The 27,278-nt window shown below is 40.4% G+C and overlaps 1 protein-coding gene across 1 annotated transcript in view; it reads right to left on the bottom strand.

Moving 5' to 3' along the window:
- Positions 1-10,424: 10,424 nt before the first annotated feature.
- Positions 10,425-27,278, bottom strand: part of reln (reelin) — a 400,453-nt gene continuing 383,599 nt past the window's right edge. Inside the window, exons 60-64 of the mRNA XM_058387966.1 lie at positions 22,099-22,256; positions 21,767-21,986; positions 21,344-21,541; positions 21,163-21,261; positions 10,425-13,748 (exon numbers count right to left, since the gene is read on the bottom strand). Coding sequence (XP_058243949.1) covers positions 13,649-13,748; positions 21,163-21,261; positions 21,344-21,541; positions 21,767-21,986; positions 22,099-22,256 — 775 coding nt within the window. The 3' untranslated portion in view covers positions 10,425-13,648. The remainder of the gene's footprint in view (positions 13,749-21,162; positions 21,262-21,343; positions 21,542-21,766; positions 21,987-22,098; positions 22,257-27,278) is intronic.

Genomic DNA, 27,278 nt, shown 5'->3' with positions numbered 1-27,278 from the left:
ACCCCCAACAACCCTCTGCCCCTCCCAAGGTATGGTGTCACCATTTCAGAATCTTTCCTAACCCCAGCCATAGTATAAATTTACAAAAAATAATGAAATAAACACAAAAAAACTGACCTCAGAGAACGTCAGACAGGTAAAATGAGGTGAAACCAACAGTATGGTGTAGAAAATCTGCAGAAAAGTCTTTCTTTCTTTAGAGTCACTTTTCCTGATACAGCTACTTGAACGGTGGTGAAACCAATTCCTCAGCCTCCACATTCAGCACTCAGACGTCAGAAATCTGGAACAACTCTGGAACATTCCTGTCTGACTATCGTCCTGTCGCACTCACACCAATCATGATGAAATGCTTCTATAGGCTCGTCATGAGGCAGATCAAAACACAACTACCACCCTCACTGGACCCTTTGCAGTTTGCGTATCGTCCTAACCATTCCACGGACGATGCCATAACCTCAACCCTCCATCTTGCCCTCACACACCTGGACTGTACGGACACATATGTATGAATGCTGTTCATTGACTTCAGTTCAGCATTCAACACAATTCAATTCAATTCGGTTTATTTTGTATAGCGCCTTTTACAATGAACATTGTCTCAAAGCAGCTTTACAAAAGAAGAAAACAGAAAAAGGAGGGGAAAATGAAAAATAATAATAAAAAATAAAAATAACTAATTAATTAGAAATAAGAATAAATTATTAAATTCTATAATTAGACTATTTTATCCCTAATGAGCAAGCCTGTGGCGACGCCGACGGTGGCAAGGAAAAACTCCCTGGGATGGAAAGGAAGAAACCTTGATAGGAACCAGGCTCAGAAGGGAACCCATCCTCATTTGGGTGACACTAAAGAGTAAATAATGTAACTGTAGCTGATTAATGTCCTTTCTACAACAGCAATCAATGACCATGAGGAACTATTAGGTCATTGTAGTTTCTAAGGTCATTATAAACACTAGTTCTTTGCTGTCACAGGCTGACAGATGAAATGGCATATCTGTGATGGTGTGAAAGTCCCCAAGTGGCTCTGTCCATGGCTGTCTCCTGGTCCACACAGATCCATCCACAGCACCAGTGGGCACCATCAAGCGGCGAGACTCCGACCAGGGGTAGGGCAGTGGTCACACTGGACAATCATCCCTCAGCAGATGATTGAGAAGCTGAGCCTGCTGGGGCTGAACACCTCTCTCTGCAACTGGATCCTGGATTTCCTGACTGTGAGACCCCAGTCAGTCCGGATCAGGAACAGCATCTCCAGCACCACCACACTGAGCACTGGAGCTCCTCAGGGCTGTGTGCTCAGTCAACTGCTGTTCACTTTGCTGACTCATGACTGTGCAGCAATGCACAGCTCCATCCACATCATCAGGTTCGCCGATGACACAACTGTGGTGGGTCTCATCAGCAAGAACGACGTGTCAGCTTACTGAGAGGAGGTGCAGCAGCTAACAGCATGGTGTAGAGCCAACAACCTGTCTCTGAACGTCGACAAGACTAAAGAGATGGTTGTTGACTTCAGGAGAGCATAGAGTGACCATTCTCCGCTGTCCATCGATGGATCCTCTGTGGAGATCATCAAGAGCACCAAATTCCTTGGTGTTCATCTGGCAGAGAACTTCACCTTGTCACTCAACACCAGCTCCATCACCAAGAAAGCCCAGCAGCACCTCTACTTCCTGAGGAGGCTGAGGAAAGCCCGTCTCCCTCCCCCCATCCTGACTGTGTTCTACAGAGGGATCATCGAGAGCGTCCTGAGCAGCTGCATCACTGCCTGGTTTGGGAACTGCACCGTCTTGGATCGCAAGACCCGTCAGCGGATAGTGAGGACAGCTGAGAAGATCATCGGAGTCTCTTTCTTCACTATCAAAGACATTTACACTGCACGCTGCATCCGCAAAGCTAACAGCATTGTGGATGACCCCACACACTCCACACACACACACTCTTCACCATTCTGCCATCTGGAAAGAGGTACCAGAGCATTCTGGCCCTCACAACCAGCCTGTTGAACAGTTTCTTTCCTCAAGCCATCAGGCTCCTCAACACCCAGGACTGAACTGTACAAAACTCTCTCTCTCACACACACACACACTCAGGACTGAACTGTACATAACTCGCTGTCTCTCACACACACACTTTCTTTCTCTCTCTCTCTCTCTCTCTCTCACCTGTATAACTTTTATTGTTCGATACTTATTGCACTACCTCAACCCCTGTAATTATTTCATCTGCTGCTATAGTTATGTTATGTTTATTTCTATTTTGCACTACCTCAACTGCTGCTATTGTATTTTTGCACAATACATGTTGTCAGGTCCCAGAGTTGTACATCATCTCATTTTATTTCATTTCATTTACATTTCATTGCACATTCTTTTTCTTTTTTTCGGTGCTAAGTGTCCTGTGTTTTTGTGTTCTCTTTTTGTACTTATTGTTTTTGCACTGTCTTGTCATTCCTTTGTTTGCACCTAGCTGCACACTTTACAGTTTATGTGGCTTGGACAAACTTTTGGTCCTAGCTCTGTGTTGTTCTTGTGTTTGAACTCTATGTTGTATGTTTATGTAGCACCAGGTCCTGGAGAAACGTTGTTTCATTTCACTATGTACTGCGTCAGCTATATGTGGTTGAAATAACAATAAAGCTTCTTGAATCTTGAATCTTTAAAATGAGAAGAGGGTGAAAAAACAACTGAGTGGCCTGTGCGGATAGAAATTCTCGAATCCTACTAATGTTGTATAGAATAAATGGACATGAGCATGTCACATTAGCAACATGGGAGGAAAAGGACAGTTGATTGTCCATGGTTACCCAAAGGTTGCAAGCAGTGGCTGAAGTAGTGGTCATGGAGTTGTTCAAATATAATACAAGATCCTGGCCTGTGGATGAATCACCTGGGATGACCAGCAGTTCAGTTTTGCTGGGATTGAGTTTCAGCTGTCATCCAAGAGGAAATGTCTGCCAGACACACTGAGATCTGAGCAGATGCCATGGTATCTGCGGAAGGGAAGGCATAGCAGTCATTGGCATAGCAGTGGTATGAAAACCCATGTGAGGATATAACTTTGCCAAGAGAGTGAGTATAGAGGGAGAAAAGGAGAGGACCAAGTACTGAGCCTTTTTTGGACACCAGTAGAGAGTCTGCATGGAGCAGATGTCAATCTCTTCCATGTTATCTGATATGAGTGACCATTCAGGTAGGAAGCAAATCATTCCTATGCTGTTCCACAAATTCCAGGACTCCTGAAGGTGGACACTACAGTGTTGTGGTTTATTCTTTCAATTGCTGCAGAAAGGTCGAGGAGGATGAGGACCAATGACAGCTTGGCTGATCTAGCAGCATGTAGTTTCTCAGTGACTGCCAAAAGGGCAGTCTCTGTGGAATGTGCTGCTTTGAAGCCAGACTGTTTGGGATCATGGAGATTATTTTGCAGGAGATAGTCAGACAGCTGATTATAAATAATGCATTCAAGAATTTTTAAAAGAAACGAGAAAAGTGATATCGGTCTGTAGTTGCTGATGTCTGAGGGATCCAGAGCAGGTTTCTTCAGTATGGGGATAGCCCTTGCTTTCATAAAGGCAGTTGGTACATGACCAGATATTATAGATCTATTGATCTATTGAAATCTTCGGCATTTAGGGAGGAGGGAGAAGTGGAGCCGGAGGGTTGGCAGTCAAACTCAGTCCTGGGGACTATGATGATCTTAGGGAAGTGTTTAATAAGGAATGACCCACTGTACTGCCCCCTCACCGACCATGGGACTGCTCCATTGACTTACAGCTATGCCCCCCAAATGCCAGATATATCCACTGTCTAACTCTGAAAGCCAAGCCATGGAAGAATATGTCGATGAGGCCTTGGCAGTAGGCTACATCCATCCTTCCACCTCCCCTGCCAATGCAGGATTTTCTTTGTTTCAGGCTTTCATAAACAGAGACCCCAAGGATCTTATCACCCACTATGTGACTGCATACATTGATGATATCCTCATCTATTCTGCAAATCTTAATGACCATATTTGTCATTTGTGCACAGTACTCTCCTGGTTGCTATGACATTATCTGTGCAAAAAGGCAGGGAAAATGTGAATTCCATAGAACCTGTATCATGTTCCTAGGCTACGACATTTCCCAGGGTGGTGTCAAAATGGACTTCAGTAAAGTTTTGACAAATTGGCTGTTACCTGCCACAGTCAAGGATTTACAATGCTTTCTTTTGTTTGTCAACTTCTAATGCCGGTTCATACAGAATTATAGCTCAGTGGCCTCCTCCTCACAAACCTACTCCGGGGCAACCTTAAGAAACTACAGTGGACTGAAACCTCCAAAACTGCATTCCAGAAACTCAAGACTAGCTTCATGACAGCCCAGATACTCAAACACCCCAACCCCAGTGCACCATTCATAGTGGAGGTGGATGCCTCCAGCTACAGAATCAGGGCAGTCCTCTCAGAATGCCATGGTGAGCCCAAGAAGTTGTACCCATGCACATTTTATTCAAGAAAACTTATCTGAGCAGAGGCCAACTATATCAGCAACCAAGAACTGATGTCTATTAAGGAAGCCTTGGAGGAATGGTGACACTGGCTTGAGGGGGCAAAACACCTATTTCAACTAATACTCGATCACAAAAATCTCGAATACATAAAAAAAATGTAAAGAGACTTAATCCCGGTCAGACCAGATGGGCCTTGTTCTTTACCTGATTTCAGTTTACCATAATGTATTGGCCTGCAACAAAAAATGGCAAAGCTAATGCCCTCTCAGGTCATCATGACCCCATCCATCAACCCACAATCCTCCTCACACCTGTCTGATGGAAAATAATGGATGGAATGCTCGATTAAAGAAAAAATGAATGAGTTAAGAAAAATAGTGCTTTTGTCCTGTTATAGCCCAACTTTCATGGCATATGGACACCAGATACAATGGTGTCCATGTGTACGACCACCAGACACTACTGGGATATGAAAATCATGCACCAGCCAATGTGCATGATGATCTACGGAAAAAGCTTCGTGATCTCGGCTTGCTGCGGAGACCAGGCCCCAAGCCCTCGGCATTGCCCGATGCTGGTGGCCGGGAGAGGAGTCGACAGAGGTGGTGTGCGAGAAAGCGGAAGCCTGGCAATAGGGCAGGTGTCCGTGCTAGACTAAATGTCTGCTGCCTGGATAATAAAGTGGACCACATCCGATTCCAGCAATCTACATGGCCTGTGTACAGACTGCTGTGTGTTTGTTTTTATGGAGGCATGGCTCAGCGACAGAGTTCCGGACGCCGCCATTCAGCTAGCCGGGCTAACCGCGTTTTGTGCCGACAGAAAGCAGCCCTGTGCCGTAAGACTCGCGGAGGCAGTGTGTGTGTTTACATCAACACAGAATGGTGCAAGAATTCTGTGCTTGTTTCTAATTACTGTTCATTGCTAGTGGAGTTTGTCACTGTTAGATGCAGTCCATTCTATTTACCACAGGAATTCACAACCATATTCATTGTCAGAGTGTACATTCCCCCCTGTAGAGTGAGCTCTACGGAGCTATTAGCGAGTTGCAGAATGCTCACCCCAATGGACTGCTTATTATTGCCAGAGAGTTCAACCATGCAAAATTTTAAGTCTGTTCTCTCTAAATTCCATCAGCATGTGGACTTTGCAACCATAGGAGAGAATGAGCTGGATCTTGTTTACACAAACAGCCCCGTGCCCACCTCGACTACTCAGACCACATATCTGTTATGTTGATTCCAGCATACAGACCACTCGTCAGATACTCTAAACTGGTTCTCAAACAGGTTAAAACCTGGCCAGCAGGAGCCATCTCTGCTCTTCAGGACTGTTTCGAGTGTACTGACTGTGACATGTTCAGGGAGGCTGCAACTCCTCAGGGTTGTGTGCTCAGTCCACTGCTGTTCACTCTGCTGATTCATGACTGTGCAGCAATGCACAGCTCCAACCACATCATCAAGTTCGCTGATGACACAACCATGGTGGGTCTCATGAGCAAGAAAGACGAGTCAGCATACAGAGAGAAGGTGCAGCAGCTAACAGCCTGGTGTAAAACCAACAACCTGTCTCTGAACATGGATAAAATGAAAGAGATGGTTGTTGACTTCAGGAGAGCACAGAGTGACCATTCTCCACTGAACATCGACAGATCATCAAGAGCACCAAATTCCTTCGTGTTCACCTGGCGGAGGACCTCACCTGGTCACTTAACACCAGCTCCGTCATCAAGAAAGCCCAGCAGTGTCTATACTTCCTGCAAAGGCTGAGGAAGGCTCATCTTCCACCTCTCATCCTGACCACCTTCTACAGAGGGACCATCAAGAGCATCCAGAGGACAGCTAAGAAGATCTCTCATTACAGATCACAACATCATCTGGAAACATCATTGTCCAAGGAGACTCCTGTCTGACCACCATAGCAAACAGGAAGGGGCTCAGAGCCAATCCCTGATGCAGTCTCACCTCCACTTTGAACTCCTCTGTCTGACCTACAGAACACCTCACCACTCCTGACTTCCTCATACAGTACCACAGCTCTTCTCCTGGCACCCTGTCATATGCTTTCTCCAAGTCTACAAACACACAGTGCAGCTCTCTCTGACCATCCCTATATTTCTCCATCAAAATTATCAGGGCAAAAATCGCATCTGTTGTGCTCTTTCTGGGCATGAAGCCATACTGCTGCTCACAAATTTCCACTACCTTCCTTAACCTAGCTTCCACTACACTTTCCTATAGCTTCACTGTATGGCTCATCAACTTTATCCCCCTGTAGTTGCCTCAACTCTGCATATCTAATTATACACCCTTATTCTTAAAGATCAGTACTAATATACTTCTCCATTCTTCAGGCATTTTCTCACTTTCTAAAACCCTCTTAAATAAACTAGTTAAAAAAATCCACTGCCGCCTCTCCTATACACTTCCAGACCTCCACCAGGGAACATGTCCATGTCATCAGGACCAACTGCCTTTCCACTTTTCATCCTCTTCAAGGCCTTCCTGACTTCATGTTTTCTGATCTTATCTACTTTCTGTTCCACAGAGTTCACCACTTTTACTCTTTTTTCCCTCTCATTTCCCTGATTCATCAGCTCTTCAAAGTTCTCCTTCCCTCTCCTCTGTACACTCTCCTCACTTGTGAGCACCTTTCCATCTCTATCCTTAATAACTCTAATTTGCTGTACATCCTTCCCTCTGCCTAGCTAACCTGTACAAGTCCTTCTCTCCTTCTCTAGTGTCTAATCAGTGCAGAACTCATCATATGCCTTCTGCTTGGCCTTAGACACTTCTGTCTTCACTCTGCACTGTAACTCCTTGTATTCCTGTCTATTGTCTTCAGTCCTGTCCAGAGCCTGCCTCAACTTCTCTCTAAATTCCTCACAACATTCCTCCTTTTTCAGCTTCCACCACTTGGTTTACTTCTCTATCTCTATCTTGACCTTTTCTTCCCACAGACCATCAAAGTCATCCTACAAAACACCATCCTATTCTACACTCTCTTCCACTACCACTTTACAGTCAATAATCTCTTTCAGATTGCCTCTTCTACAAAGGATGTAGTCTACCTGTGTGCTCCTACCTCCACTCTTGTAAGTCACTCTATTCTCCTCCCTCTTCTGAAAATAAGTGTTAACCACAGCCATGTCCATCCTCTTAGCAAAGTCAACTACCATCTGTCCTTCAAGGTTCCTTTCCTTAACTCCAAACTTGCCCATTACCTCCTCATCACCTGTGTTCCCCTCACCATGTCTATTAAAATCTACTCCTATCACCACTTTCTCACCCGTGGGAATGCTCTCTATCACCTCATCTAATTCACTCCAGAATCTCTTTCTCCTCTAACTCACAACCTGTGGGGCATAACCACTAACAACATTCAACTATCACCCCTTCAATAACTAACTTCAGACTCATCACCTTGTCTTACTCTCTTCACCTCCAGAACATTCCTCACAAATTCCTCCTTCAGGACCACACCTATCCCATTTCTCTTTCTATCCACACCATAATAAAACAGCTATGAGCCTTGCTACCCTTCCACCTGGTTTCCTGTACACACAGTATATCCACCTTTCTTCTCTCCATCATATCAACCAGCTCTCTACCTTTCTCTGTCATAATACCAATATTCAGAGTTCCTATTCTCAGTCCTACACTGTTACCTTTCCTCTTCTCTCTCTGTCAACACAATCTCCTCCCTCCTCCACTACTTCGATCAACAGTAGCCCAATTTCCACTGGCACCCTGTAGGTCAACAGTGCCGATGGCAGTTGTTGTTAACCCCGGCCTTGACCGATCCGGTATGAAATTCAGAGTACTGACGATTTGCATGATTAAATTTGTCAATGTTTTACGCCGGATTCCCTTCCTGATGCAACTCTCTCTATTTGTCCAGGCTTGGGACCGGCACAGAAGCCACTGGACTGTGACCCCTATGGCTAGATTGCTTCAAGTACTATGAAATGTATTATTTTATAATAAGATTCTATATAATAATAATAATAATAATAATAATAAAAACATTTTCCTCTACTTTCCACTGGGTGTTAATTTCAAATTCTGGTCAAAAACCCTTGTTTATAGGTTGGAGTAAAGTTGGCATTAGTGAAATTGGCATTTGTATCACTATCTGAGTAAACTTTATAAATAGTTCAGATATCAGTGATTAAAATCAGTGAATAAATGTCATGTAATGCATAAATGCACATGGACAAAATTGTTCTGTTTTTATGTAGATCTTGGTTTATTGTTTTGAAACTCATACATTAATCAAAAAATACTACTTTGAGCTGTTAGTTTATAGTCATAACTATGATGTTCTTTAATAGTTTTTCCTAGAAAAAATCTCATCCACATGGAAATGCAAAAATGTGGTCTGAAGCGCTGTCAAGAGCATGCAAAACCAACAGGTGGCAATATAATCTCAACCCTAAAGCCATGTTGGCCAATCAGAAGCCTGAGACGTCAACTTCACAAGCAGTGTTGCCAGATTAGGTGGGTTTCCGCTTCTTTTGCTCACGTCTCACCGGGAAAAAGTGCATTGGGCAGGTTGATAAAATCTGGGCTAGTTTTTGATGCAACTGGCGAGTTTTTATTTTTGACTATAAACATGATATTTTATTAATTTTCTCTTCAAATGAATAAATAAAGTATAATATGTAATGTTGGTGTTTTAATTATATGGTTCAGTTTAGCCAATAAGGTTCAGGAGAGTCCTGTCCAGTCAGACTTCAGTCTTGATTAGCAGGTTGTAATTGTTGTACTCGTTAAGCCGATATCACAAAGTTATTAATTGTTATAACTATTTGTTATTGTATTGGTTATAATGGTATGCATTTTGGGTTCGTATTTTTTTTTAATCGGCCGGTTTTAAGTTGTAGTTGTCTTCAGTCCAATATGGCAACCCTGTTCACAAGCCAAAAATCTCTGCTTTCACTGTCTACATGATAACACTGCAACTGGAGTTTTTAAAAAACTAAAAAATGTTCGGTTTCAGTGACCTGATGCTGCGTTTGCGTGTGGACGAATGGCCTAACCGCATAAAAAAGCTACGGTTTTAAAAATACCCGTGTTCATGTGGACAGGGTCCTAGTCTTTGCTTCTCAATAGAGATAATCTTCAACACCTGTTGTGCTTTTCTCCTAATTAAACCTAAAATCTAAGCTGAGACTTGCCATTGTTCTTTCAAATGTAACTGTTTGAAAAGTGTTGTGGTAAAACACATGGTGATACGTCTTGCATCTTCAGAGAGCCCATTTTAGGCTAATTTTGGTGTAGTTTGGAAGAAGTGAAAATGAACCAGTCAGATGCTTGGTTGTTCAGCCAATCTCTCTTGAAGTACAAATATTTTGCTCTGTGTATGTGTCTGATTTTCCTTCCTGGTCTGCACTGTGGAAACCTACATTGTTTCTACTGTCCAATTCAGTTGAGTAACAAACCATGTAAGCATGTTTTCACTGAATGCCTACCAGAACAGCAGTGCTTCACTGCAAATGGGCATTATGGAGATTACAGTGGAGTGTCTATCAAGGGCTGCATTCCGAAGGACAAATGCCCAAAGAAAGGTAATCAACTCATCTATGGGACCAACATGTCCTTAAGTTACCATTGCTGCATTTATAATTACTGTAACTCATGCCAATATTCAACCTGTATCCATGGACTGCTTGAAATAGTTGTCTTAGCTCTGGCTGTTTTCTGTAGTTGTTTAAATTAAGATGGATTAAGATCTGACATGGCATTCAGTAAACCTCTAAGTATAATCTGCTATGGATTATTAAAAAAATAAAGTTGGTTTAGATGGTAAAATTCATAGTTTGAATTCATGATCTGATGAGTTATATTTCTTTCAAAAAAAATCATGCAAAATGAAATTAAAAGGAACATTTTTTTTAAAGTTTTGACTTCTTTATTACCATTTATAGAGGAATATCATCCATCTATCTATCTATCTATCTATCTATCTATCTATCTATCTATCTATCTATCTACCTACCTACCTACCTACCTACCTACCTACCTACCTACCTACCTACCACACAATCCCACCCACACAAATATTGACCATGTAAGACTGCATTCACAAGGACTTTTTATCATCACACAAAAAAACATGTTCAGATATACTGCTTGAATAGTATGTCTTTGGAACCCTTAATTTAGAGTTAATTGGATTTTTGGTTGTCCCTCTGCAGAGAGTAATTTTTACACAGTGGAGTTGGTGGGAGCAGCCTCTCAATGCATTTATCTCATAGAAATTAATGGTAGTGGTTTATTATTTTATGAAGAGTGTTCCTTGTGAATGCTGCTTAATTCTCACTTCTGTTCAAATATGATTCTCAGTAGGAACAGGGTGGGAGGCTATTGCAAGGAGTTATGGTGGGTGGGATAGTTTTCTCTTAAAATGATAAAATACCATACATATACATTTACTTTGCTTACAGTGTGCATTTTAAATAGGTTACACAGAGGAGCATTTACAATAAATATCTGAGTTTTGTTGTCTTATTTTGTTTCTTTGCATTCATATATACACATCACACAATAAAAACATCATCATAATGGTACAAAACAAATTAACAGAGCACCACACATCAAATAATCACAAGTAGAATTCATAAACACAAAACGGCAAGATCATAATCCCTGTTATGCATCATTAGTCACTTCACCTTAGAAATGACTAGAGATTTAGTCCTCTGTATAGGCTCACTTGTAGTCCACTACATCCTTGATTCCATTATAACCACTAATCAGGTAGAACATCTCTGTGTGATAATTACTTTAAGGGGCTGAATTTAATTTCAAATTAACAAATTTGACAAAACAAATCTGGCACCCCATTACTGATGTCTGACATCTTTGTGTGCTTATTTCTTTAATTGCACCACCATGTTTCTTTTTCTTGCTTCTTAGATCCTCCCACTGAGGAATTAAGGAAAGAATAGAGTAAAGGAAACAAGGGCAGGGGGGATCATACACAAACCTTTTTTCTAAATTAGATGTTCTTCTTAATGAAATATGTGCCTAGCCTAATTAACTGTATAACAAATCTGCATATACAAAACAGAGATTATGACTACACAATGAATTAACCTCAATAAAAACATTATTACACACATACATCACATGCTAAAATGTTTGTTTTAGCATAGACAAGATTATACTCAACTTTATTAACATCAATTTATGTGGTCATTTTAAGGCATGGAATTATTTTATTGAGTGTCATTCAATGATTTTATTTGTTTCCATTGCTTATTATTGTATTCTTTATTGAAATGATCTACAAGTTGTCATATCCTCTACTTCTTTGATTCCTCTGAGTAGATTTTACAATTTGGTGCATCCTTAAAGGATGTAAGACTAAGTACTCAAGGAGGCTTGTCTCATGAAGCAGGTTTAATTTATCCTGCATTTTTGACGACCCATTCATTAAAAAACAAAACAAAAAAAAACAATATCACAGTTGACTTGTCTCATGAGTTTATCTGCTTCAGTTTATCGGCTGTGATGGCATTGGTGTAGATATATATATGGCTATAATGAATCCCTTTTTGTGCATATAGAATTGAGGTGTTTGTGACAAAAAAAGTCATGTGCCACTACTTTGGTAGTGAAATGAATGCAATAAGCACTATAGTTTATATAGACTTGGAAAAGAGAATCTTCTTGGTAGAAACAAAAAAAAGTAGCTTAAATCTCCTGAACATCTCGAAGCAGACTTTTGAAACTATATTATTTTTTATTTAAGCTGTAGAAATTATTTCGGTAGGTAGACAGTGGTGCGGGACTGTTAAGAGATTTATTTACAATAATTAATTTTCTTTCTTTCTTTTTTTCTTTCTTTCTTAAAGTGAGCTTTTTCACACCACTCTGTTTAGACCATTCTATTCAGAGTACATAGGTGAAATTGCCAATTGGTATACTGCATCTCTACAAGTGTGTGTTTGATGTTTACCTGTATACTTAAGCTGTTGGCCAAACAGCTTTCAGCAGGTATTTGACAGGTTAAATATGATCTATTGTCACAGAATATGAAAATGTGCAACAGGTGAACAGCTGTAACTCATTATTTCTTGCATAGATTCCCAAACATACAGCAAAGGTCAGAAAACATTTTCTTACATCCCACATGTCTGATCAAGCTGAAATTTTGTAGTCTACTTCTATGTGCTGATGTAGATTAAGGAGTGGATTTTTAATTACTTAATTATTTGACCTAATATGTGCCATCAGTTTTTAGTAGGCAATTGACAATTTAGTTTTCTTTGTCATGAAACTTCTAGTTGAATTGCATGTTTGTGTAGGGACCCAGTATGATCTGAAGCATTCTTACTCAAATTTTGCAATCCATTCCTACCTAAATGCAATCTTTTTTAATATTATGCAAATAATAAATTTGAATGGACATGGTAAATGGTCCAAAATAATGGCATTTCTTTATACAATTTAGTTTTCAAGGAAATGCTTAATTTTCTCTCTATTAAGATTGGTCAGAAATCCTAGGAGTTGTACAAGTCATGAATTAAGGCCTAGAGCACACCAGTAGGTAAACCAGTATTTGAAATTTAATCATGCAGCATGAAATTCCTTTGTTTGGTAGGTTCTTTTTTCAAATCATTCAAAGTTGTATTTTCAGTACAATACCTTAAATACCCATACAGTACTAGTGCAATTAATTTGAAATTTGGTGTGTGGCATTGTTTAGTTATTGTGTATATTTAATCATCAGTAAATAAGCTCAAAAACATGGCCACCTTCATCCAATCAATATTGAAATATAGTAACAAATCTTGATCTTGTTCTAAGGTCGTTTTATTGTTTTATGCAATGTGGCAAGACCCCGCAGATCAGCACTTGTATCTATATGTAAGTACTCCAACCAGTCTACAAGTCAAGCAAAATGGGAAAAGCATTAACTTCTATATGCTACAGGTAAGATTAACATGTGCATTATTTTTGACAAATGGCAGTTGTGCGTGAAATCTTTATCATAGTGCTACAATTAATTATAAAGCCTGCATGCTCATGAAACGTTATTAGCTACTTTTTTTTTCTTTCTATTTTTCTGTGGTGACTTTGTCACAACTTGGGCTAGTTTATTCAGAGAATGTAAGTTTCAGTATTTAATGTATGACATCTAGTACGTGAAGTGTAGCAATGACCTCCTCTTCCTGCTATAGTAGTGGCGTAGACCAGTCTGTCTGGCAGAGTTCATCATGAAGTTTTGTTTACGAGAGCTGGAAAAGAATAGAAAGTGGAAAGGGGACAATGGTTATTAAAAATGATAAGAACAAGTCTAACTTTCAATTTAAAAAAGAATGGCAATTTAATTCCAGGTCACCCTTAACTATAACAGTTTTACATGTTTATAGTTCTGATGAACCCTTTTCAAAAGCTTATCATGAAATTATTACAAGAAACTTTATATTTAGAACCTGATGAATGGGTACGTTCAATTTAACTGGACACTATCTCCCTGTGTTCCCAGTGATGAAAGCAGGGAGGGTATATCACACAGGCCCAGTGATGTGATTGGCCTGTGTGATGTTCTATACGCTATAATGAAAAACATAAGGTAGCATCAATGATTTTTTTTTCTAACATGTAGGGTAAGACAAGTATTTTTACTAAAATAAAAACCTAATTTTAAGTTTAATCTTCACATGTTCAATGCAAATTGATATTAAAAGTAAGATCAAGATCAAGACAAAATGTTTCCAAGTTACATATGTAACCTGCTTCCCTGAGAAGGGAATAAGATGCTGTGTCATGGCTTGACGCTATCAGAACACACCTTCGTGGAAGTAGTGTCTGAAGCTTGTGTAAAAGCTTGAGGTCCAAGTGACATAGAAAGGCACACCAGCAATACGATAAAAAGGCATCTACGTCACATGCTTTCAGCCTCTGCTTGTTTGAAGGAAGGCTTAAGTGGATGCCAGAGTGTGACAAGCTACACAGCATCTTGTTCTCTCTTAGGGAATGGGTTACATACTTATCCTGTTTCATTTTGAGTGAACTCCGTGCCCTGGGAATGCTTTGGGAATGTCAATATCAACACCAGGACACAAAGGGAGATGTCTGTCCCACAGGGCCAAGTGAACTGGCACAGGCGACCAGAGGAGCTGATTAGTCCTGCAAGACCTGAGACCCTGGAGAGGGGTACAGGTGCAGGCTATAAAATGTTTGTGGAAAGGACCAGCCTGCTGCAGCACAGACATCATTAAGGGGAACACTACTGGCTAGGGCACTGGATGAGGCACACACACCTTTTGAATAGTTTGGACACCATCACTAGTCTTTCACATCATCTTTTAACTTTTTGCAGGATCTTGAAGGCCCAATGAATTGGGGCTGAGCTGACAGCTGGGTAATTTCAGTTTCAGATTTTTTGTTGATAGCCATACCCACTAGCTGGGTTGGTAGGGAATATGTGGCCATCTCCAGCAGTCAGCCTGCAGGTGCTGGTGCTGAATGGTGCTCTGAAGGTACTCCTCCACACAGTCCTACTACAATGAAACCCATCATCTATGGCCTGCACCTCAGATGGGTCTCCAGATCAGGGGATCAAGGGTGGCTGGTATCCCAGGACACACTGAAATTAATTAGGCTTCTCAAGGAATTGGTCAGAGTTTTGGGCATATTCGGCCCAAGAAAGGAATTCACTCCATGTGTGCTGTAAGAGCACAGGTAACAGCCTAGCTCTTGGTTGAGGTGTTTGACTTGGCCATTAGCTTGCAGGTGGTATCCTGATGTGAGGCTGATATTGACTCCTAGGTACTGGTTGAAGGCTGATATGTGACTGTAAAATTGAAACAAGTAAAGAACAAGGCCCATCAAGCTAGTCATGGGTTCAGCCATTTAGTGTTCTGAATATACTTGAATATACTGAATATACTTATCACTGAGGTTTTTATGATCACTTAAATGTGTGCATTGTGAAGCTGTTTGAGGCACTCGAAAGCAGCTTGGGCCACGTCAAAACAACACAGTCTCTTAGGTTTCCCCTGTAAAAGTTTGGTAAGGGGGGCTGCTACTAAACTATAATCCCTTATGAAGTGCATGTAGAAGTCTAAATCCAAGAAAACACTAAAAGTCTTTGAGGCTGGAAGATGTGGACTACTCTTTTACCACATGCACTTTCATCCATGTCTATTGCCTGTTGGCTGATGATGTAACCAAGGATACTTGAGTCTCAAAGAAACATTTTTCTGCTTTGACAAAAAGCTATGTCAGCAGTTGAGAACCATACATACATGGTTGATGTGGGATTCTCTGGACTTGGAGTATATAAGAATATTTTTAATATACACAATGATATAAAGATTGAATAAGTCTCTAACAATCATGTTTATGAATTCATGAAATATTGCAGGTGCATTGGTCAGGCTGTATGGCATTACAATATTCCCCTTAGTGGTGTAGAAGGGGAAGGTGTTCAGCAGTAGTTCAATATCACCATCTCAGGGCCGATGGGGTGGCAGTTGCATGGCATGTTCCTGAAGATCTTGGTTTTCCAGTGAGATCTCAAGGGCCTTGGCAGGATCCGTAACTTTCAATGTTGGTGGTTCAACAGGGTGAGTGACAGTCTGGGGAAACCATGCTCAAGACATGGTGACCAGTGAGTTAGCTCTTTATCCTGCCATGAAATCTGAGGGTTGTGTGCTTGGAGCCAAGGGAATCCCAGGATAATATGGTTTGATGGAGAGGAGATAATCAAGAGCACTAGCTCATCAATGTGGAAAAGTCTGATCTTCAGGGTTTCTGGGATGGTGTGGTGGTTGATAAAGCCATCTCCAAAGGGTAGGTTGTTGATGGCAGTGATTTTCAATTGTGTGGCACAGATTCAACTCCTCCATAAGCTGGTCTTGAATCAAGTTTAATGGCTGAGCCAGAATCCACTTAACCTGAGAAACAATGCACCTCATTAGCATGCAACTCGTAACATAAGACTATGGGGAGAAGCATGTAGGCCCACCTTGGTGGTGCATTGTCATGGTTTATCTGGACAGGCAGCACAGAGATGTCCTTGTTGTCCAAAGAAGAAAAAGAGCTGGAGTTGGAGTCAGTGTTGATGCTCTTTGGCTGATACTTTAGCCTTTTCTAGTTGCATAGGCTCAGGGGTGGTGAAAGTGGTTGGGGAGGTGCTTTCCCCATATCTGAGGCATAGTCAGGAGTGGTAGCTGGGGTGTTGGTTACGGAGCAGGTAATGTAAACATATGGCCAGTGGAATTTATTAAGAAAGGCTTATGCCCTCTTCTTTACATGCCAAGTCCACTTGCAGTATTAGGTTTAGTCCCTCTCTGAAGACCATTCCAAGATTCAAGAATTCAAGATTCCACCCTGTATCATTCCACCTGCTCTGGGATGCCAAAGTTCTGAATTTCACCGTAAAGTCTGACACTGAATATGAGCCCTGGCACAGTTGTAGCAGTTAAAATGACAGGTTCTCCACTTGTGACTGGTATGTTCCTCATGGCCTGGAGCAAATGGCCGTTGATGGCCGGAAGTGCCATGAGTTGCTCATGGTAGGGCGCCTTAGTCTGGTTTGTAGTTGCACAATCTCACAATTCAGATTTGGTATTCTGTGACAAAGTTGCAGAAGCTGACAGAGTTGAATTCATTTGCAGAGTTTATTAAAGCACACAGAGGAAACAATTCAAATTGGTAGGCAAAAATCACATGCAGGAAAACAGGCAGAAAATCCAAAAACACTATAAATACAGTCCACAGAGCTAAAGTATTATTATTATTATTATTATTATTATTATTATTATAAATAGTAGTTGTAGTAGTAGTAGTAGTAATATGAATGGCCTTGGAATTTTCAGTTAACAATAAGACTTTTAATTCACACTGCTGTGTATTTATCACATAATGACATTTAATTTGGATGCAATCTGTCAGACAATACCAGTTGGGTGGGGACTTGCTGTTTATGTCCTGCTGGCACATAAACAAGTATGGTTTGTGCAGAATTTATATCTGTAGGCATAAAGAGATATCTAGAAAATCTTAGGATAAGACCTTATATCACCTGGTCTTCAGAGAGAATCTTCATAGAATCTTCATAAACTTAATACACAGTTTTCTTTTACTTATGTTCTTATGTTTATCTTACATTTATGTTTGTGTTCTTTTGTTTCATATTAACAAATATAGTAAATCTGAGTTACATAATTAAGATAACTAATTTTGGAATAAGTTCATTATTAAATGGAATGAGTTAATTAATTTAACTATTTTAGTCAAAACCTTCATTAAATATTGGAGACATTTAGAGAGAAAACAAATGAATATATTTTGATCATGTTCCAGCATTTCCAGGACTCCCTCAACTTATTCTTTGCAGAGTACATGTTTGTATTTTTTTGCACAAAAGTTTGTAATGGTGTGTATATTAGTGTGATCTTCACTGTGATCTCCAATGCAATAATATGTGCTGGGCTATGAAGCTTGCTGCAAGTTATTGTTGCTGAAACAATGTGGTCTTTATGGATAATTGGAGTAGTTTTGAGGGCAAGGCTGGCCTGCTATGGCAGTGTCTATCCTGCTCGAGAAGGTGATGCTCTTATTTCTTGCAGCACAGTCTGCTAATCTGCTTCTGTGCCATAGCAGTTACATGCGTTGGAATACCAAGCACGGTACATGATCTTGGTTTGTACCCCACTCTCACCATTATTGAGGTTGCTTCTTGGCTTGTAGCACTCCCCCTTGTCCACCCCAGATTATCCACGTACAGAGCCCGTAGCCACACTAGATCATAAGCCAGCAAGCCTGGAGCAGGTTGCGACATGAGCTCTGGCAACCTTAGGGATTATGAGTACCTTGTAAATGCCCTTCAGCCTAATGAATGCCCCTGTAGTCCTCCAGTGCTTTGTAAACAAAGCCCTCTGTGAGACACTGAGCCACTGCCTTGATGACATCTTGATCTTCTCACTAGAGTAGCATGTGGTACAGACTTGCCAGGTCCTTCAGCTCCTCCCTTAACACTTTCTATAATTAAAGCTTAAGAGGTCATGTTTTTTTTTTATCACCACTACATCCTTCTTGGATTCATATCCCATGAAGAACTGAGTATGGACCTCAGTTCTTTGGAAGTCTTTGATGTTTCCTCTTCAAAATGATGCTTGTGTACAACTTGTGTACTACATCCCCATCTCTTATCCCTTGCCTGTCTCATCACTTGAAGGAAATTATTAAAATCACTCAGATGAGGATAGATTCTGGAATTTTCCCTTGGCACCATTGCCTCTGGTTTGCTTATTAGGAATAAATGTAAATTAAAATTTTAAATATATATATTTTTTAATTTTTTAATTTTCATAATTTTTCTTCTGAATCTTTATATTACTGTAAAACTGTTTTTTATCTATTGTTATAAACACTCTACAAATGAAACATAATTGAATTGACTTCAATCCAGGTTCACTTTGATTTAGATTTGGACATTTAAACATATTGCCTTGCAAGCTGTGGAGTATTTGAGAAAGCAAAGCTTCTGGCTGGACCCAGTTCACAAGAGCAAAATGAAGACCACATACGCTCTTGGAAAACTCCTAAGAGTTACTGGGTTGTGTACAGGTCCAGGATAGTAGTAAGCTTAAGATCACTGAACATGAATAGGGTATATAATCCAATTAAAAAATGGACAAATTCATTATTAAGGTGAGGACAGAGGAGGTGAGTAATAGCATATGAGAAATAAACAATAATAATTAAAACAATTAATATTTGTATGAAATATCCCTACAGGTTTACATTTTATCGGGGCTGTTGTAAAAGTATTTAAATTCAGAAACACAGTATGTACACTGCTCAAAAAAATTAAAGAAACAAGTTTTAATCAAAGTATAGCATCAAGTCAGTTAAACTCCTGGGATATTGATCTGATCAGTTAAGTAGCAGAGGGGGTTGTTAATAAGTTTCAGCTGCTTTGGTGTTAATGAAAGTAACAGGTGCACTACATAGGCAACAATGAGACAACCCCCAAAACAGGGATGGTTTTACAGGTGGAGGTCACTGACATTTTTATGTTTTTTGAGTGTTTTCACTAATTTTGCATTTGGCTAGGGTCAGTGTCACTACTGGTAGCATGAGGCGATACCTGGACCCTACAGAGGTTCACAGGCAGTCCAACTCCTCCAGGATGGTACATCAATACATGCCATTGCCAGAAGGTTTGCTGTGTCTCCCAGCACATTCTCAAGAGCATGGATGAGATTTCAGGAAATGGGCAGTTACTCTAGGAGAGCTGGACAAGGCCGTAGAAGGTCCTTAACCCATCAGCAAGAAGGAACAGGATGAGCACTGCCAGAGCCCTCCAGCAGGCCACTGGTGTGAATGTCTCTGACCAAACAATCATGAGTTCATGAGAATGGCCTGAGTGCCTAACATCCTCTAGTGGGCCCTGTACTCACTGCGGCACTTGATTGGCATTTGCCATTGAAAACCAGAATTGGCAGGACCGCCACTGGCACCCTGTGCTTTTCACAGAAAGCAGGTTCACCCTGAGAACATGTGACAGATGTGAAAGGGTCTAGAGAAGCCGTGGAGAACATTATGCTGCCTATAACATTATTCAGCATATTCAGGTTTGGTGGTGGGTCAGTGATGGTCTGGGGAGGCATATCCATGGAGGGACGCACAGACCTCTAAAGGCTAGACAATGGCACCCTGACTGCCATTATGTGTCGGGATGAAATCCTTGGATCCATTGTAAGAACCTACACTGTGGATCCTGGGTCCCTCCTGGTGCATGACAATGCCCGGCCTCATGTGGCGAGAGTATTCAGTTAGTTCCTGGAGGATGAAGGAATTGATAGCATTGAATGGCCCCTACGCTTGTCTGACCTAAATCCAATAGAACACCTCTGGGACATTATATTTCGGTCCATCTGATGCCGCCAGGTTGCACCTCAGACTGTCCAGGAGCTCAGTGATGCCCTGGTCCAGATCTGTGAGGAAGTACCCCAGGACACCATCCATTGTCTCATTGGGAGCATGCCCTGACATTGTCAGGCATGCATAAAAGCACGTGGGGGCCATACAAACTACTGAGTACCATTTTGAATTGCTCCAATGAAATTTCAGCAAAATGGACTAGCCTGCTGCATCATTTTTTCACTTTGATTTTTGGGGATTCTTTGAATTCAACCCTCTGTAGGTTGATAATTTTCATTTCCATTTCATTTGAGCAGTATATATTTTTCACATACAGTATACTGTGGAGGAAAAGTCTGTATTTCAGGAAAGATGGAGCACTTACCTGACTCTACAGCCATATCCAGAGGGCAGCAAAGTATATGAGAGAGCAAAAATTAGGGTGCAAGACAGGAGAGACATAGGGAGTTTGCTAATAACATGCAGAAAGATATTGGAGGGCAAATTCTAGGAAAGACAAAACAAAGCAAGAGAAGGGATGCCAGAGATCCAGAAGGCAAAGAGCAGAAATTAAAGGGGCTGTGAGAGAAAAGACTATATTTAGGATCTGATTAAGAGAGAAAAGACACAACACATGAGGAAGGTGCAGGTGAGATAACTGCAGGTAAGGCCAGCATTGTGCAAATACAGGAAAATGCAATAAAAATATTGGGAACCAATTGGGAAGATAAAGGATCAAACAACAGTGTGAAAGTTTGTGAGTCTACTCACAGAACAACTTCCACATTGTCCAGAGCCCACTGATCTTTCCCTGTACCACCATGATGTGGTTGCCACCATCGCAGTTGCACTCCTTTCACACGGGCTTCACTATAAAAGGAAGAATTATAATCAGCCTATTTAGATATAAAAACATAAACAATACTGATGTCACATATGCTTTATGACTTACAGGGGAATATTATAGGAGACTCTCTGGGCTTTTATGAAGTCTTTATTCTGGTGCTGAGCAATGATATGCCAGCTGATTCCACTGTTGACACTATATTGAAGCAGCACAGCCCGGTCAGCAGTGTCAGCCTGGTTTAATGCCGTGTTACAGCTGTCTGTCTGTGATATGCTCCCAATCTGCAGCACAAACATGATCTTGCTGCAATGGAGAGAAAGAGAGAGTTTGAGAGAGAGAGAAATCTAGAAAGTGTCAGTTCTGATCTAGCAATAGCAATGCTCTAGACATTTGACAAAGCACTGATAATCTAAAACACAGCTGTTTACCAATCAGCAAATTCCATAATAGAAATCTGAGAATAAGGCCTTAAACTTGAGTACATGCAGTGAATGCTACTCTGGCCTATTGCTATACTGTGTGATGTACCTGGCTCTAGACAGGTCCAGAGGTTTGGAGATGCCATGTCTCATTTTGCAGCCATTAAAATATAGGGAGTCCCCATGAGCATGTGGGGAAAGCTGGCCACAGCCACTGCTAACCCCTCCACCCTGAATGAGACTCCAGCTGTCCTCAGACACAGACCCAGACTCAAAGTTGTCCTTGATAGAATTAGGAAGATCACTGATCCACAGGGCACAATCATCACCTGAGAGAACATTAATATTACAACTTTTACAAACCAGATCTCTAACTTTAAAACCTTCAAAATAAATTAATATATCCTGTAAAGTGGTAAAGTTCAAATTAGCAGTGCCAACCATAGTGCCCATCGTCGCAAAGGCAGACTGCTCCAGTGGTGCAGTATCCATGTCCACTGCAAAGACCTGGACATGCTTCCCCAATGTAGACATTATCGACTCCCCAGCCATGTCTCTCACCAGCATCCTCTTTCTGAATCCAGCGGAATTGTGTTGCACTGAAGATCATGTGAAGAGGAGCATGTTTACATTATATTTGGTTATGGTGAACAGAATAAACCAAATAAACAAAATAATCTTGTTGGCTAATAAATTATTCCGGAACATGTAACATGCAATTACTTGCAAGAGAGAGGAATATGTCACAGAGGTCAACATTTAACAAAATAAAGGCTCTAAACAAAAAAATAAATTTAGAAATTTTCTAAGAACCACTTAGATTGTCTCAGAATTAGCAGCCAAACTCCCCTTGTTGACTCCTGTGTATATTTTAGCTTCATGACAGCTTGTGTATGTCATAACCATTATGCTGTTATACTATTTGTCAGCTTTATTATGTATTTTGTAGATAATTGTAAATGTATGTAATTGTACTTACTGTTGCCTGGAAACTATTAAGCTGTGTTTCATTTCTTTACAGATGATCACATTATTTACTGTTTTTTTTTTTTGTTTTTTTTTTGGTAATATAGGTAAAAATGCAAAAAGCCAGGGAACATTTACACTGGATGAGGGACCAGTGGGCCTCAGTGTTGTTCTCTGATGAAAGTCGATTCACTTGAGCAGAAATGATGGCCGCCAACAATGTTGGAGATGTCAAAGAGAGTGGTATGCATCAGCCACTGGTGGTGTTACAGTCTGGGCAGGTGTGTCTACTCAATACAGAACTGCCCTACATCTTGTGAATGGTAAAGTGACAAGCCAATACTACCCGAATAACATCATTAATCCAGTCATTGTGCCCCTGCATGAACAACACAGGCCTAATTTCATCTTCATAGACAACAATGCTCCAGCTCATCGAGGTCGCATCATTAGGGAACAGCTTCTGGAGGCTGGGGTACCTCAAATGGACTGGCCTGCACTTTCTCCAGACCTGATACCATAGAAAGCCTATGGGATCACCTGAGTCCCTGTGTAGAGGCTCGTAACCCTGCACCACAAAACCTTAATGACCTGAGGGCCGCCCTTCAAGAAGAGTGGAATGCCATGCCTCAGCAGACAATAAGTCAACTCGTGAACAGCATGAGATGTCATTGTCAAGCTGTAATTGATGGTCAAGGGCACATGACAAATTATTGAGACATTTTTTGTTGTGTTATGCCCACAACTGTTGTTAGCTTTTGTTTCAATAAATTGTTTAAGATGAAGAAATCACCATTGCATGCTTCTACTTAAATGCCCTACTTTCATGATATAATATCACTGTAGCATGAACATTTTACATTTTCCATAAATTTCACCCAAAAGCCAAATATCCTTAACTTTTTGTGAGTAGTGTATATTTGGATAGTGTACCAGTACTAAACTATCCATTTTATAATCTAATGGTTTTATATTTAAAAATGTATTTTTTTTTATTTTAGCAAACAGATCACAATCTGCAGATCATGCCTTGCAACAAACAAGTTCAGTGGTGCTGAAAGGAAAGTGCCTGTTCAACACTACTGTTATAGACAGCATGCCATGGTGTGGAAGATGCACCCTTTCCCCTAATTATGAGTGGAACATAAAAGATGGCATTCACAGATGGGAGATGGGTAGATTCTGGCATGCTACTAATGCTATCTCTCTTCTCTCTTATGTTCCCAGATTGCAGCAACAATCTCAGCCAGCTATCTGAGCTGTGATCCTCAATACACTCCTCAAAATTACTAATGTACTGAGCCCCACCTTACAAGAGCACTTCACTATCACAGAGCACACCAACCTCACTCCCTCTTTAACACATTCTGTAAATAAACACTTCTATGCTGGGGTGTTTTCCTCAGTCCTTTGCTTCTGTGCATTTATGTTTTGACTCTTTCTTGTGCTTGATAACATAGCAAAGGAATTGTCTTGCCCTCTTGCCCTACTGTCCCACCTGTCACTAAGAAAATGTGGCAATAAATAGTTTGATGCATGAGAGACCATAAATGGGTTCATCCTGTTGTTAAATACATCGCATCTCTTTTATTTGGTACACCCCAACAAGCAAGTTGTGAGCTAGCAATAGCAGGAAACATTTGTTTGAGAGATCCAACTAAGCAAATGTGTGTAATGTGTGATTTCTTGTATTCCAGTTCCAATCTGTGATTTATGTGAGTGCTGTAAAAACTTGCCTGTGAAAAGAATTCTGCACTTGGGGTGATATCTTGTGGCAGTAAGTATATTAGAATGTCCTAAATTTTGTTTGGGAGTTTGGCATATGAGCAGATAGTTAATAACCACTGGTAATTTATTTAGCTTTTCTGTTTACATTCAGAGCAGGTTTCTCCCTCTGCTTTTTTGCGATCAGTGTGTCCGGCAGTGTCGTTATTTGCACAACATTGATACTACTTTTCTACACTAAGGTTAGAAGCCATCGCCATTTTGTTGCTATTATAGCAAGGTTACTGTTCTTCAACAGTGTGGGAATGCCATCATATCTCCCCTATTTGTGAAGGGATTGTTGGTATCTGGTTTCTTTGTGTGTTTTATTGCTAATGTTATTCTTTGTGCTGGTTTTATCTGAGTGTACAGTGACTTGTGTGAAATGTGCTTTTGGATAAATACTTTAGGAAACCAGGTGACCATTCCCCACTCTTGGAAGACTCAGTCCTGTGGATTAGTTCTGCTTCTTTGTTGTCTTGGTTTATTTTGTGTGTAGTGTATGTGTTTTATTTTCTATGTAAATTGTCTTCTTCTTGTATTTCTTTTCCCCTTAGGATTATTGTTTTGTTATTTGTAACCAGAATTTTGTGTATTAATAAAGTTTGGTATTCTGGAACTATATTCACCTTTCCTGCCTACCATTTTTTGTAATATAAACGTACCTCAGTGACCTAATACCAACATTAGGGTATTGTTAACATTTCCCTGTGTGAAATTCCCAGGATGGTGTAGTTGTAATTCTAATGCACAGAAGCTTGGGTTGTGGTTTACATCTCTACCAAGTCTAATTACACCCCCCACACACCCCTTGCTACCATGCGTGTATTCATGATATTATGTCTGTAAGGTATTATTCCAATAAAAGTATGTCATGTCTGTAAGCAGAATTTTAGATTTCCAGTATATTGGTGGACTGCAAATTGTTGTAACTCCTAATGTAAACTGACTACAGTAATATTAACCACATAACCCTAATGTCGGGTTCACACTGCACGATTTAAGCTCCGATTTTCAGTCCCTGACGAGATTTGCAAAGTTGCCGACAAATGGTCAAAATTGAAGGCAAATCGGAGCTTGTGCATATGAGTGACGATCACGCAGTGTGAATTACCAAAGATGTGATCTGAGGGAGTCACTGATGTGCCAAATCTCTCAGTGTGAAAGGAGTTCTGACTGAAAAATAACAGCCAATGAGAGTGCAAGATAGGCAGCAACTGAATGCTCCAGTGATCCAGTGACTGAAAATCATGCAGTGTGAACTCTGCATTAGTTTAATCAAATTTCGGCAAGCAAAGTTTAGATTTCTATTGCCGAGTTCACACTGCATGACTATCTGGGGGAGCATTCAGTTGCTGCTGTGTTCACATTGCATGACTTCACAACAGGAAGAATCGCTGACAACTCTGTCTGGTCTGCAAACTGTGTTTCACAACCAAATGTACACAAGAAATAATAAAGAAATAATACAAGATCACACGAGATCAGAGTTCTTGCACGAGACTGGAAATGGTACCCCACAAAAAGTTTGCGATCCAAATGGTCTGTGCGGGGAACAAGGATTGTGCATTCTGCATAATTGAACAAATAAATAATTTTGCAATGTGCTGCTGCGGCTGGTCAAGCAAATGTTTCTGCTTTATTTCTGTTGATGCTATTGTAAAGCTTCTTTATTCTGATATAACTATATTTAAGACATTAAAACCTATAAACTCTATTAGACTATAATATTGTGTTCCAACTGAAGCCATGCTTGCAGATATTGTGTTTTACAACTCCTCCCAAATTGCTGCTGCCATGTATCTTGCTATCTCTTTGGCTGAAGGTCAGTGCCGATGTATTTTTCAGTCAGAACTCCTTTCACACTGCAGGATTTTGAGTTGCCAACAGGTCCAGATATTTAGCATGCCAAATATTTCACAGACGTTGGCGACACATTGGCAACTGTCACTCGTGCACGAGCTCTGATTTGCCTTCAATTTTGGGCATTTGAAACTTTGCAAAATTTGTCGGCGACTGAAAGTCAGGGCTAAAATCGTGCAGTGTCAACTCAGCATAACCCTGATTCAAGACCTCCTGAACAATGACACCATTACCTCCTCCTAGCAAACTAAAGCAACAAAAGTAATATACTTCCCAACTCTTGAAACTAAAGCAGAGATTGTTTGCTCATGGACTAAGTTCTAGAATATTCCATATATTTATTCACACATAGTTCATGTGTGTGCGTGAGTGTGTACATTATTGTTAGAATAGTTTCTGTGTACTAGTTTAGATATAATAATTAAGTATTGATTATATTCATAGTGAAGTATTATTTTCATTTCTTCACGATTCTAAGCCTCTAAAATTGCACATCCTGTTATCTGGCTAGGGAATATTATTGCCATCACAATGAGTTATTACTGTCAAAGGACATGACAGTAACAGGTTTTCAGAATTAAGGCATACTCCCACCAAACTTACATAGCTGTTGTCATTTAATTCTGATCATATTTCTCCTAATTAATTGGGTAATTAATTAATATTGTCTGAGGGCTAAGACCTTTCCCTACAGTATAATAAACTCATTGACTTTTAATGATTTTGACATATCCATTTTCTTTCTTTCTTTCTTTCTTTCTTTCTTTCTTTCTTTCTTTCTTTCTTTCTTTCTTTTTGTTGTGCTTGTGGTTCCTAGATTTGGTCATCCATTGTTATCTTATTGCATATAAGTTGATATTGTGTGTGTGTGTTTGTCTTTGCCTATATTTATCACTCTCCTTCTCAGATTTAATACTTGCTAGAGAGCTGAATCTATGCTGCTGAATAATTTTCTTGTTACTATGTATATAGCTAACAGCTTGATAAAATGTGACATTCATTGCAAGAGAAAAGCACACCTACCTAGC

Source organism: Hemibagrus wyckioides, linkage group LG04 (genome assembly GCF_019097595.1).
Source record: "Hemibagrus wyckioides isolate EC202008001 linkage group LG04, SWU_Hwy_1.0, whole genome shotgun sequence".
NCBI lineage: Eukaryota > Metazoa > Chordata > Actinopteri > Siluriformes > Bagridae > Hemibagrus > Hemibagrus wyckioides.
The sequence above is the reverse complement of the archived record's forward strand: the minus strand, read 5'-3'. Positions and strand labels throughout refer to the sequence as shown.